The 13,392-nt window shown below is 59.2% G+C and overlaps 1 protein-coding gene across 3 annotated transcripts; it reads right to left on the bottom strand.

Moving 5' to 3' along the window:
- Nucleotides 1-299: 299 nt before the first annotated feature.
- Nucleotides 300-11,298, bottom strand: ZNF446 (zinc finger protein 446). 3 transcript variants are annotated; one of them, XM_057719497.1, is made up of 6 exons: nt 10,200-11,298; nt 9,924-10,125; nt 9,488-9,582; nt 8,192-8,276; nt 7,942-8,025; nt 300-7,805 (listed from the first exon to the last, which is right to left on the bottom strand). In XM_057719497.1, the coding sequence occupies exons 1-6, from the start codon at nt 10,728-10,730 to the stop codon at nt 7,441-7,443; spliced, it is 1,362 nt and encodes a 453-aa protein (XP_057575480.1). In that variant the 5' UTR covers nt 10,731-11,298; the 3' UTR covers nt 300-7,440. The 3 variants fall into 3 exon arrangements, with proteins under 3 accessions (XP_057575480.1, XP_057575478.1, XP_057575479.1); XM_057719495.1 differs by having other exon boundaries at nt 7,942-8,028; nt 10,287-11,298; XM_057719496.1 differs by having other exon boundaries at nt 10,287-11,298.
- Between the last annotated feature and the right edge of the window lie 2,094 nt (nt 11,299-13,392).

The following is a 13,392-nucleotide window of genomic DNA, read 5'->3' as shown; positions in this document are numbered from 1 at the left end:
CTGGCCTCTTCTTTTGGCTGAGATGGTGTCCAGCCCCTTGGTGCCTCTCTCCCTGGCAGCCTCCTGCCTTCACTCCCACCCACTGACGGCACCACCTCATCACCTCTGTCCTGTGTCCAATCCCAGAGGCATCTCCCAACCCCAGGAACAAGACATAGCACCTTCCCAGGCCCCAGTCCACTTCCAGACTTCGCAGGGCCCTCCTGGTCAGCATCCCCCGAAGGTAAACACTCCTCTGACCATGCATTCGCTTTGCCCATTTCTAAGCTTCATGTAAACACACAGTGTGGACTCTGAAATTCCATGGGTTTGTTTATTTGTTTTGGCCATGCTGTGTGCAATCTCAGTCCTGGGCATATACCCAGAAAAAACTATGGTTTAAAAAGATACACGCACACTCCCATGTTCATCGCAGCACTATTTACAATAGCCAACACATGGAAGCAACCTACACGTCCATCCACAGATGATTGGACAAGAGATGTGGTACATATATACAATGGAATATTACTCAGCCATAAAAAGAATGAAATAATGTCATTTGCAGCAACATAGGTGGACCTAGAGAATATCATACTAAGCGAGGTAAGCCAGAGACAATATCATATGATATTGCTTATATGTGGCATCTTAAAAGACATGATATACATGAACTTGTATACAAAACATACACAGACTCACAGACGCAGAAAACAAACTTATGGTTACCAAAGGGGAAAGTGGGGGAGGCATAAACCGGGAGTTTGGGGTTAACAGATACATGCTACTATAAATTAGACAGACAACAAGGACCTACTGTATAGCACAGGGAACTCTACGCAACATTTTGTAATAACCTATATGAGAAAACATATGAAGAATCAATATATGTATACGTATAACTGAATCACTTTGCTGTACACCTGAAACTAACACAACATTGTAAATCAACTGTATTTCAAAAAAAAAAGGCAAAGTCCAAGAAGTCGTGTTCCCAGGTGAAAGGGTCAGCTATTTTAAAATGTTGCTGTTGTCCCCAGCTTGCTTTCTCAAAGGCTGCTGCACCCAGCAAGGAGGCTTGCTTTGGTTGTTTTCTGCTGCCTTGCCAGGCAGAGTCACAAGTTGTAGCCACTTTAAATCCCGTGTCTAGGCTTCAAATGACAGGGACATTGCCTGTTCCTCCTCGTGACTTGTCCATTTGTGTGTTTTGCTAACTTTCCTTTGGATGTTTGCCTTGTTCTTATCAATTTAAAGGTGCTCTTTGTCTTTTCGGGATATTAACCTTTTATCTGTACTGGGTGGCACAGATTCAGTGCAGACTCTTTTAATCTTGTTTCTCTCTCTCTTTGCTATACAGGAACTAGAGTTTTATGTAGTCACATAAGATTAAGCCAGTTCCATAAAATAACTAGATAGATTTCTGTATCCCTTGGGCTTCTGTTTTAAAAAATCCACTTCCACTGGATTTTTAAATGTGTGGCCATGGCGTTGCTCATATAAATTTATATTTCTTTATGTCTCTGATAGAAGGCTATTCAGTGTGTACATATTACTCCTTTTTCATGACTAGACTTACGTACCTTAGTGACCTCTCTCATTTCTTTGCTCAGGTTCAAGGGTATAATCTATTTTATTTAGTGTTCTGTGCAGAGAGCTCTATTTTGGATTTATTTGTTCCACTCTTCTGGATTGGTCTTTGAAGTCTGTATACCGTCCCTGCCTGTGTAAACGTCTGCAGTGACAAGCGGGCATGGCCAGGAGAGCCGGCACGAGAGGTCCCCTCTCCGCAGGGCCACGCTGTCCTCGCCCCAGCCCTGAAAGCAGGACTCCTGTGAGCAGGCCCTGCAGCAGAGTCTGTGAGCCCCATCGAGCCTTGCTCTGCCATGGTTTCGTGACTTCTGGCCTTTACCCCAAAATTTGTCTCCCACACCCTCAAACGGACTTGGGCCTGAGGGCCCTAACACACATTTCGCAATAGAGAAAAAGCAAGTTCTATCGTACTCTCCCCCCTCCCCCTCTCCCCTGCAAAGACTCTTTCCCTTTTAGATGCCAGCAAATAGATTGTACAGCAAGACACAGTCTGATTTGGTTGGGACTCCCTTCTTGGCCTGGCCAATTCAGCGGGCAAGAGTCAATGTGCTGTGAAATAGTGATTCCTTCTTTGATCCAGAGGTCTTTTCAGGAGAATATCTCAATTGAAAATAGTTTGCCCTTTCGGTCTTATTTCTGAATGTATTTGATTATGATTAGAAAGATGGATCCTATAACACCTCTTTATCACACTTCACAGCCTTTAGCGTAATTATAATGAAAAGACAATCATGAGTGCTGGGGAAGACGTGGAGAAATTGGAACCCTGTACACTGCTAGTGAGTATGCAAAACGGTGCAGCTGCTTTAGAAAACAGTCATCTCAAGGGTACATGTTGTTACCATGTGATCAGCAATTCCAGCTCTAACATAATCTTACACCCGAGAGAGATAAAAACGTCTGTCACACACCCCCTCACACGTGCCTGTTCACAGCGGCATTACTCACAGTACCAAAAAGTGCAAACAAACCAAACTGTCCCAACAACTTAGGAATGGATAAACAAAGTGTGCTGCATGCATACAATGAAATGTTACTCGGCAGCAAAAAAAACAAGCTCTGATAGCTCCACAGAGGCAGAAAGGAGACTGGTGATTGCCGGGGCGGGGGGAGGAGGAGTCGGGGGATGACTACTCACAGTGTGTGTCTTTGGAAAATGTGAGAAAACGTTTAAATTTGTGATGGTGGAGGCACAGCTCTGTGAATAGACTGAAACCACTGAACTGTGTACCTTCAAGGAGTGAATTCCATGGTATGTGAAAATCTCCATAAAGCTGTGAAAAATCTCTACACTGAAATTTAACATTTTACAAAATTTGCATTCATTTTTAAAAAACTATTGACTTATTTGGCTGCACCAGGTCTCGGTCGTGGCACGCGGGATCTTTCGTTGAGGCATGCAGGACCTTTAGTTGCAGCACGCGGGGTCTAGTTCCCTGAGGAGGGATGGAACCCGGGCCCCTGCATTGGGAGTGTGGAGTCTTACCCACGGGACCCCCAGGGACGTCCCTGAATTCATCTTCATTTTGTAGAACATGAAGCTATCACCTGTCTTGATGGCTGAGTGTGTGGTGTCCCTTCAAAGTCGTGCTCTCCTGGCCCTGCTTCAGCCTTGCTCAGCAGCTCTGGGGTGTGGTGTCCTACCTACCTCTGAGCATCCTCACCGAGTACCATAGCTCCCATGGTGGGCAGCCTGCACCCGGGGGCCCACCGTCTTAATCATCTTCTGTTCGACCAGCCCTAGGGCTACGGGGGGTGGCTGAACGCACAACGTGCGGAGATACACTGGGTAGATGACCCTCACGCCACGCAGGGTCACGGGCCCTTGGGTGGCCCCTGCTGCAGGATGTCCCTGGCCGGCTGGGATAATTCTGCAGGCTTGGCGGGGTCAGCCACGTGGTGGGGAGGGCTCTGTGACTTGGGGCTCTTACCACAGGAGTAGCACAGGGAGGCGGATGTGCCACCTGCCCTCGGAGGCTCTGCTGGTTTCAGGTGCTAGGGAGGCACCTAGAATCGGGCCTCGCTGTCGGCCTTGACCCTACATCCACAGATGCCTCCCGAGTCAGACAGACCCGTGTCAGAGTTTGGCTCTGCCCATCACAGGGGCACCTCGAGTAGGCTTCATTCAGGAGGAGGGGCTGGAGGGAGACCGGGTGAGGAGGAGGGGCCTTCGGGGTGGTCGCAAGGATCAGAGGAGACTGGGGGCGGGGCACGCAGATGGAACTGGGCAGGAAGACACCTCCCCAGTCTCAGCCCAGAGGGAGCCCAGCGGCTGGCAGCAGTGGGGGCTGCCACAGGAGGGGGCGTCTGGCCCGGTTTCTAACGTAAAGTGGTAGGTTCTGGAACCTGCCCTGCTGAACGGGCTGGGGCAAGCGGTCTAAGAAACGTGATAGAAGAGACTTCTCTGGTGGTGCAGTGGATAAGACTCCACGCTCCCAGTGCAGGGGGCCCGGGTCCCATCCCTGGTCAGGGAACTAGATCCCACATGCATGCCGCAACGACGAGTTCCCTTGCCACAACTAAGGAGCCTGCGTGTCACAACTAAGGAGCCCATGTGCCACAACTAAGACCCGGTACAACCAAATAAATAAATATTTAACAACAACAAACATAGAAAAGCGATGGAAGACTACGACGGATCGGGTGACGTGAGGATTTAAACGATGACCAGATGCATGAGGAGGTGACCCAAGGGGTGGCCTGTGCTCATGGGAGAGGAGGCCCACATGAGTGCGTGTGGGGAGGAGGGTGCAGCCTGCCTGGCATTCACAGAAACACAGCGCCCTTGGGTTCTGCCTACAGGATGGAGCAGGACGTAGAAAACGAGAGTCCAGGGCGATCTAGCTGCTGGGGCGCCCTCCTGCAGGAAAGGCAGAGGGGCCCCACGTTTCCAGAAGACACCGATGAATGCACTGAGAACTTAAAAATCCCACGCCCTATCAGCTGACCTTGAGCCGGGACGCTGTTCTGGACGACACAGGTGGGCCCAGCGTCCTCACAAAGGCCCTTCGACGTGGAGAGGGCGGCAGAGGAGAGCGTCAGGGCAACGCCCTGGGAGAGAGCTGACTGGCCACGCTGGCCCAGAAGGCGGGGAAGGGCGGTGAGCGGCGCGCGGGCCGCCTCTAGGGCGGGAACGTCCAGCAGTGGGTCCTCCCAGGGCTCACAGGAGGGACGCCACCCTGCCGCACCTGGAGTTTAGCTTAGTGACCCTGGGCTTAACTCCTGACCTCCAGAACTATAAAATAATTGGTCTTAATACACAAAGAAAAAGAAAAAAACAAGAACAGAAATCCCATGCTCCCGAAAACTCCCCACTCCCGCTGCCGGGGGGTCTGTGTTGCGGAAACAGCCAGGCTGCAGCCGGGTGCCTGCTCAGGAGTGTCCAGCACAGCACTGGGTGCTGCCGAGGCGGCAGCAAGGGACTGCCTGCGCTTGGGGGAAAAGACACTGCCAGCCAGCAAACAGCTTCCCCAGGCTTTTCTAATAACACAGGCGCTGTGAGGGAAGAGCACACGATTCACAACATACAGCCGCCTCACAAGCTGTGCAACACGAGCCCCCGTGGGTGGACACCGAGAATAAGACGGCAGCGTTAGGGACCGTTTCCTGAGCTCCTTCGCCCTCTTGTATGTTTCAGATTTTTCTAAGTGAACGTAAACTACTATTAAACGTGGAAAATTGCATGAGAAGACCGCCAGCCCGCTCTCCCTCCGCACCTGGCCGTCCCCACGTGGTGGGCCCTTGGCCCGGCTGGAGCGCTCGGCCCTGCTCTGTCCTCTTCCTCAGTGTCCCCAGCACAGATCTCGTCTCCCGCCTGCCAACCAGGTTGTAGCAGGGACGCAGCTTTGTCTTCTATTACAAGTTAATCACTAAAGGGATGTTACCTATAAGCTTCAATTACATATAATGACTCATCTCTGGGAGCCCTGCCTCCCGGGAAACGAGCATTCGCTAAAATACCTTTGTTTAGCTCACACGGAACATCCTGACCAGGCCCACCTGTGAAGGACCGCAGGGAGGAAGAAATGAACACGTCCTCTCTGGAGGCTGACCTGAACCGGGAAATGTTTGACTTTACTCCTCCCCTTTTAACATAAAAGAAGCCTGAATTTTAACTCAGGCAAGATGGTTCTTTGGGGCACGAGTGCACCACCTGCTCAATCTGCGGGCTTTCTGAATAAAGCGGCTACTCTTTGCCCCAACAACTCGGCTCCTGATTTACTGGCCTGTGGTGTTGCGAGCAGTATAAACTGGACTCGGTAATACGATCACCTGTGCCCAATTCCACGTCCTGCCTGGCTTTGCTTCCCCGGGCCTGAGTGTGGTCAACAGGTCAAAGGTCCTCAGAAGACCGGGGACGGAGACGACGGGTCCCCCCGAGATGGAGGCTTCTCTCTCCCAGTTTCGGCTGCAGCAAGGCTCCCCCCTCCAGCCTAGATGTCCCCCTACCTCTGCCCAGTAAGCATGATCACAGCCACACTCAACACCCACCTGCCACCCCTGCACGTGCCTAAGTCTGCAGAGGGCTCCTTCCTTGGGTGCAACTGTTTCCCCGAAACCACCTCCCACGAAAACACCCTCAAAACACATCCATGTCCTAATCCCGGGATCCTGGGAATGTTATCTCACGGGTAAAAGGGATTTTGCAGATGAGACCAGGCGTGTAGGTGGGGCGTGGAGGAGACACGGTCCTGAGATGGGGGGGATCATCATGGGTTACCAGGGAAGCTCTAGACAGAACCCTGAGGGTCCTGACAAGGAGGCGGCAGCACAAGACTCAACCAGCCACTGCTGGCTTTGAAGATGCGAGAAGGGACCAGAGACCAGGGAATGCAGCAGCGTCTACGGACCAGAGAAAGCCTTAACGTGGATTCCCCCTTGGAGCCTTGAGGAGACAGCAGCCCTGCGGACACCGTGATTGGGCCCAGGGAGACTCGACTCAGAGTCCTTAGACAAGACACTTCTGTTGTTCCAAGCCACTGAGTTTGTGAGAGCGACAACAGGAAAGTACTACAGTGCACTGGCCAAAGTGCTGAGTGACCGCCCAGGACCCAGACGGACGGCTACGGGCAGCGGGCGGCTGATCCTCCGCCCTCTTGCTTTACGACCCAGTGACCAACCGTGTGGGCTGTGGGGACGCAACCCTGACCTGCCAGCATGCATGGCCTAAGTGACATCTGTTCTTGGAGCCCATGTGCATCCATCCATACTTGGAAAGACGTTCCCTTGAAGTCCATCCTGGCTGGAACGTGAGAGCTTGAAGGACAACAAGGCCAGGGAGTGGTGTGTGTGGCCAGGGTAGGCCAGACACCGACCCGGCTCGTGGGCACAGCTGCTCTGCAGCTCCCGCTGCCGGCCAGAGGGGCAGGTGCACTCCTCTGATCAGCAGGGACCAGAAACCAGGGTTCTCATGCAGAAGCGTCTCCCGTACGAGACTGGAACTTGTTAAAAATCTAAACCGCAAGTGGACAGACGTTAGCCTTCCACCTGCCTGCAAACAGAAGGCGGCCGCGCTCTCCTGGGCTTTCTACACCGTCCACGCGGAGACCTCAGGCCCGGCTGCTGCAGGAGGAGCGGGAAGGGCCCTGGTCACCAGAGCCACGCTGTCCCGGCGCTAGGGAGAGCCGCGGGCAGCACCACGTCACAGGCGGGGGCTTGCAAGTCCCCTGGCCAAAGCTGGGCCGGCCGCGGGCTGGCGCCCCGAGCTCTCTCTGCGAAAGGCGGGGTGCGGGAGGCCGGCGAGGGGCGAGCAGCGGCTTCGGAGGCGAGGCTGAGCGGCGGGGACCCTCGCGGGCTCTGCGCTGCCTCCAGGCCGCGGCGGCGCAGCAGGGCGGGCGGGCCCCGGGCCGGGCAGGGCCGCGCCGGCCGCGCTCACGGGGCCTCGGGCCGGTGGCTCTTGCGGTGGATGACCAGCTGCGACTTCCAGTCGAAGCCGTGGCCGCACTCGCCGCAGACGTGGCGCCGCTGGCCGGCGTGGCCCTTGCGGTGGATGACCAGCTGCGACTTCCAGCTGAAGCTGCGGCCGCACTCCTCGCAGGCGTAGCTGCGCGGGCCCGGCAGCGCGCGCCTGGGCGGCCCCGCCGGCGGCTTCTCGGCGGCCGCGCCGCCCGCGTGCGCCCGGCGGTGGATCACGAACACCGACTTCCAGCCGAAGGCGCGGCCGCACTGCGCGCACGTGTAGGGCCTGCTCCGCGCCGGCCGCGGCGCCTCCCGAGAGCTCCCGCTCTCACCTCCTCCTGGGGAGCAGGGGCGGCAGAGCCAGGCGGCCTGCTGACTCCGCCCGCACCCCCAGGCCGTGCCCCCTCCCCCCCCATCCTCCGCCCCTCCCCCCCCAACCCCCCCCCCCCCACCGGGGAGCCGGAGGCCGCTCACCCGCGCGGAGGCTGCTGGGATCCTCGGGGCTCAGCGCCTCCGGCTCCGACTCGGCGCGCGCCTCCGGCAGAGGGCGCGGCAACCCTGCTGGGGTCGGGGGCCCATCAGGAGCCAGCCCTGGCACCGGGGCGGGAGGGGTTGGCACGAATGAGGGACGGGGCTGGGGGCCCCGGCGGGCGGCCAGGGTGCCTCTCGGGAAGCGCTGGGAGGCAAGGGGCCGCGCAAGGACCCGCAGGAGAGGGGTCCTCACCCAGGGAGACCACCGTGCCGTACTTCTCCAGCATCGCGTCCCAGTACACCTCCTTCTGTGACGGGTCCAGGAGCCCCCACTCCTCCTGCAGGGACGCGGCCCATCACCCACAGGAGGCCCGTCTCCCCAGCACCCGACCCGGCCGATCCCATGGTCGCAGCCTTGCGAATCACCTGAGGGGCGGCAGGTTACCTCCGCCTCACCTGCCCCACCTCACCTGCCCCGGGGGTGAGGCTAAAGGGGAAGCTGAGATGGGAACCTGTGAGTGCTGGGGACGCAGGGCCAGGAAGGGAGCTGCCTTTTGGCTCACCTGGCAGACGCTGCCAGCATCATTCCCTCTCAGCAGCCCCACCCCACGCTCTGGCCGCACAGATGGAAGCTGCGGACCTCTGGATGGCCTTGAACAGCGTGTGCTGCGTGGAGAGCAAGAGGCCAGGGAATGGCAGGGACCCCAGCCACCTCCCCCAGGCCTCTGGTTTCCAGAGTAACAGAGATCCTCCTCGGGGAAGTGCCGAGGGCCTCAGCATCCCCGGATGTGGGGGCCCGGCTGCAGCGAGGCAGGCGAGGCAGGCGGGGCAGAGGGCCGGCTCAGCCTCGCACCTCAGGACATGGCCGGGCCAGCTCCTGGGTGCCAGAGGCGGACGCGACGGCGCCTTCAGGCTGCGGCTGAGTCCCCAGGGACTTCTCGGTGTGGAGCGGATTAGGAGCAGTGTCGCTGGGAGAGGACACCGCACACATGCAGGAACCAAGTCCTCCAGGTGGCAGGGGCTTCCGTGTCCAGCTGGCCGCAGCTGAAGGCTGGCCGGCCTTGGAGGAAAGCCCAGGCAGAAGGGGAGCTGCAGGCATTTCCTGGGAAGAGCGTCTCCATTCTCATCTCAGGCGTGCGGGGGAGGCCAGACTGCTGGGTGGCACTAGGGCTTTCCCACCACACTGGGTCACCCTGTCCCTCCCCACACGTACACGAGGGTTCAGACCCCCAGGTGCCAGCTCGGGAATGCTGGGGGCTGCCAAGCCCCTGACCAGCGCCTCTGTAAGTGGGAAGCCAGCCCCTGCCCGTCCCAGTCACTCTAAACCAGATTCCCAGTGACCTGAGGCCAAAATCCTTTCCAAGCACTGGCCTGTCCCCCTGTCCCCCAGGACCTTCAGGGGGTGTCCTGATACCAACTCCACTTTGGGGCAGCAGAGAGCACAGGGAGTGCTGGCCAGGGAGCCTGGACAACGGGCAGGACCGTGAGTAGCCACCTTGGACACTCTTATTCCACGGTGGGCCTGCACCTGCCACCAGGGGCTGCTCACCTGAATCCTGGGTGGCCGGAAGGGCACAGAGGTCGGGTCCTGTTGTTCAGGGCGCCTGTCGCGGGACTGGGCTGGATGTGGGGGGCTGGAGGGTGCTAGGAGGCGAGGCAGACAGGGTCAGGGGCTGCCACGTTAGCCAGCACAGGTGAGGCGCTGGCACTGTCGCTGCAGCCTGGGCCTTCTCTGCAGCAGGGAGGAGTCCTGTGTGTGCCAGGGACACAGCAGGCGGGCAGGCAGCCAACCCTTCCCTCCCGCTTCCTGGGCTCCCAGGTCTGCAGTCTGTGGTCCCTCATGGGTCCCCCTCCCAGCTGGGGACACCCACACGCCCTCCAGGAGCCCCCAGCTCCAGCACAACCTCTCCTGGGTTCGCTGCCCTAGCTGGGGACGTTCGCACTCTCTCAAGGAGCCCCCAGCCCTCATGCACCCCCACTCTCACCCATCTCCTGCCCATAGCCATCAGGCTCCTCCTTCACGCTGCAGCTGAGCTGGGCATTCCCCTCCATCTGCACATCCTTCGACCCCTCCCCAGAGGCTGCCCTGAGGGGCTCCACTGGCCCTGAAGGGTGGGATCTCCCCAAAGACTCCTCTGTCTTCTGTGTGGCCGGAAGCAGCGCTCGCTTCAGGACATGTGTTGTTATCTGAGGGGAAGAAGCAAGTCATCCGCGAGCTAGTCTCACTCTGTCCTTCCCAGAAGCCGACACCCCACACTCACCCAGCCCAGCAGCTGCCCAGGGTCATGCTGCAGCCCCTCGACCAGGGCAGCGGCCTCCTCGGGGCTGCCTGGCTGCTGGCCCCGCACCCAGGCCTGGATCTCAGGGGGCAGCGCGCCCAGGAACTGCTCCAGCACCAGCAGCTCCAGCATCTGCTCCTTGGAGTGCACCTCGGGCCGCAGCCACTGGCGGCACAGCTCCCGGAGCCGGGCCAGGGCTTCACGGGGCCCTGCCGCCTCCTGGTAGCAGAAGCCCCGGAAGCGCTGGCGTGCTGCCTCGGGATACTCCGGGCTGGCCTCGGGGTCCACAGAGGGCAGACTCGGGGGGCCCAGTGGGGATGGCATTGTTGTGCCGGGAATCTTCTTGGAGCCACCAAGAGGACCTGCAGGAAAGGATGGGTCAGGGTGCCAGCCACAAGGCCACAGCCAAGGTAGGGCAGCTGTGGGCAGACAGCCCCAGCCCAGGGGGCTGAGGCCACGACAGAGAGGACCCTGGTGTGGGTATGCTTGAGGCTGAACTGGGGAAAGCTTCATGGAGGGAGGGGTCACGGAGCTGGAACTGAGAGTAGAAGGAAGCCTCGTGAGCCAACACTCGCAGGCAAGCTGTCGATGGAGCTTCCTGGGAACTGTTCGCAGATGACGCTGCAGAGGAGGCAAGCGGCGTTGGCACAGGCTTCCGGGGTCAGGCCGGGGAGCCCCGGCACGCGCCCCCGCGGCGGAGGGAGGGGGTGGCCAGGGAGGCGGGGGCCCGTGATGCACGGGGAGTACTGGGCCAGGCTGCCTGTCCCCACCACCTCGGGCATCGTGAGTGACTCAAGTGGGGCACCCTGCGGGGCTGGCCTGCGCCACGGCTCGAGGCAGGGGCTGATGTGGACCGCGAGACACCGCGCTCGCTGACTGCGGAGAGCCGTGCGCAACCCACGGTACGGCCCGCGCGCTGGAAAAGCAGAAGCAAAGCACGACGGAATCACGAGGTGTGTGGGGCGGTCAGCGGGCAACTGGGTCCCGGCCCTGCGGGGGATCCTGGAGTGAAACACGCCCACTTGGGGGCCTTCCCGACGGGCCGGACCAGGCCAGCTCCCGGAGCGCGCCCTCCCCAGAGGAGCGGCAGGCAGGTCTCCCCAGAGGAGCGGGAGGCAGGTCTCCCCAGCGAGGGGAACGCGGCTCCGCGTGGGGGGAGGGCCCGGGCAAAGGCTCGGAGGCGGGGCGCGCAGGGCACGTCGGGAGGTAGTGGAAAGGCCTCGCCCACCCAGCTGGGCCAGCGCTCACCTCCGCCACCCGAGGCCACTTCTGGTAAGTGGCCCCGCGCGGCCCCGCCCTCCTCCCACGAGACCCGCCGGCCCGCCCCTCGAGCGTTGCCCTGGCGACGCCGCCCTGGCCAATCACGCGCCTACTCCGAAAGGCCCCGCCCCCTCCCTTCGGACTACGTTTCCCATGAGCCTCAGCAAACAAGGACAGGCGCGGCCTCTGCCGGCAGATGATCCTTTTCGGGGGCCTCTCACGACTGAGAGGCGCCCCGTTCCTCCGAGAGGGATCTGCAGACTCGCAGGGTTTGGGGGTCTCCTTCCCTTCCCGGCAGCCGCTCTTCCTTTGCATCCGCGCCCTAGGACTCACCAACAGCAGAGATGGACGGACCCTCGAATCCTGCGCATGTGCACAACAGGCCCGGCGCCTATTGGCAAGAGGTGACGGGTGGGGAGGAACGTGACCTTCCGGCCAATCAGCGTTGGCGCTCCGCCTAGGCTCTTCCCCCAGAGCCCTACCTGAGGCTTCTTTCAGGTCGCCCGGCGGTCGCCTTGGTAACCCCTAGAGCAAGACTGCCACGCTCCAGCTGTTTCCAAGACAACGGCCCGAGTACTGCGCTGCCCTCGCCGGAAGCAGGAAGGGGCGGCCTGGGGGAATGTCTTTCGCCGAGACTCGCCTCCCGGTGTTCCTAGGAGGAAGCAGGGACCTCCTGGGAAGTCTAGCCTAACCCATGGGTTTTCTCCACCATCCCAGGGAATTTCTCCAGCAAGGATGGTGCTGGGGTCCTTCATTCGACCACCACTGAGCGCCCTGCAGACACGAGGGGACAGCAGGCACCCATCTACCGATGAGGAGACTGTTCCATGATGTATACCCTCATGTGGCTTGTGGAATCCTAGTGCCCCAACCAGGGAGCAAACCCGGGCCTCCTGCAGTGGAAGCCGGGAGTCCTAACCACTGGACCGCTAGGGAATTCCCAAGGGTTTGTTTTAAACACTCTGTGGTTTCAGTGGGCTTTTGGACTAAGTGAGATGTATGTGTTCAGCCCGTCATTCTGATCCAGAAAGCCCAGGAACACTTACAGTCACGACATGTTCAGGGTTGAGTGGAAGGGTCAGGTTGGCAGGACGTGGCCCAACATGACCAAAAAGGTTTGGGGGAGGACAACTTAGAGGCCAAGGCATGGGGGGCAGGTGGGTCCTCATGGCTGCTGTTCCCATAGGAACAGGGCTGGAGCCTCTGACCAGCCCTGAGTGCTGGAGGGTGGACGAATGCAGGGATAGGAGGGGACAAGCACACAGGCAGGAAAAGCTCAGTGAAGTGGGGAAGAGGCTGCTGGGAAGACAGGATAGGGCACCAAGCCCAGCTTGAGGGCTCAGCAGGGCTCAGGGTAGGAACCAGGCTCCAGGAGCTTCTGTCCAAGATGCAAAAAAGGTTGCATTTGAGTCTCTGGGCATCCACTTGCTGTTCAACATTTCTTTGCTCCTGAATCTCATGGGCTCCCTACAAGAGCCCTCTGTAAGCTCTGTGGGGTTTGTATGCATCTAGTAGACATCCAGACTGACCCGGAAGTGACCTGCTCAAGGATCCCTCGTGGAGGCCAGCCTGGGGGAAGGTGAGGTAGGGGGAGGCCAGGGCATGGACCAGGGCAGAGAGAGGATGGACCCAGGAGGGGCAGTGGCTCAGAGGCCCTGCCTTTGAGAAGTCCTGGGGTGCCCAGCCCTGTGTGACTCCTCTCCCTACACCCATGTCTCCCTTCTTTGCAGGAACTTGAGGGTTCAGGGGTGGAGCCCTGCTGGCAGGTGGGGAGTTGAGCCGTCATGTCTCTGCCCTTTGGTAATGGCAGATGCCTGCAAGGTCTCTGAGGTCACGGACCTGGAGCACCCACTGAGTTGGGGTCAACCTTTTGGGTCGCAACATGTGGCCCCTGCCTCAGATTCCAAGGCCTGGG

This window comes from Hippopotamus amphibius, unplaced genomic scaffold (genome assembly GCF_030028045.1).
Source record: "Hippopotamus amphibius kiboko isolate mHipAmp2 unplaced genomic scaffold, mHipAmp2.hap2 H_1, whole genome shotgun sequence".
NCBI classification, from domain to species: Eukaryota; Metazoa; Chordata; class Mammalia; order Artiodactyla; family Hippopotamidae; genus Hippopotamus; species Hippopotamus amphibius.
The sequence above is the reverse complement of the archived record's forward strand: the minus strand, read 5'-3'. Positions and strand labels throughout refer to the sequence as shown.

Bases quoted from the DNA above. Each gene is read 5' to 3' on its own strand.
- ZNF446 (XM_057719497.1), bottom strand. From the start codon at position 10,730: ATGAAGCTTTCCCCAGTTCAGCCTCAAGCATACCCACACCAGGGTCCT. The intron at 10,126-10,199 runs GTGAGTGTGGGG...TCTTCCCCTCAG, and splicing joins CTGGGCAGCTGCTGGGCTGG to ATAACAACACATGTCCTGAA. The intron at 7,806-7,941 runs GTGAGCGGCCTC...CCTGCTCCCCAG, and splicing joins TCCCAGCAGCCTCCGCGCGG to GAGGAGGTGAGAGCGGGAGC.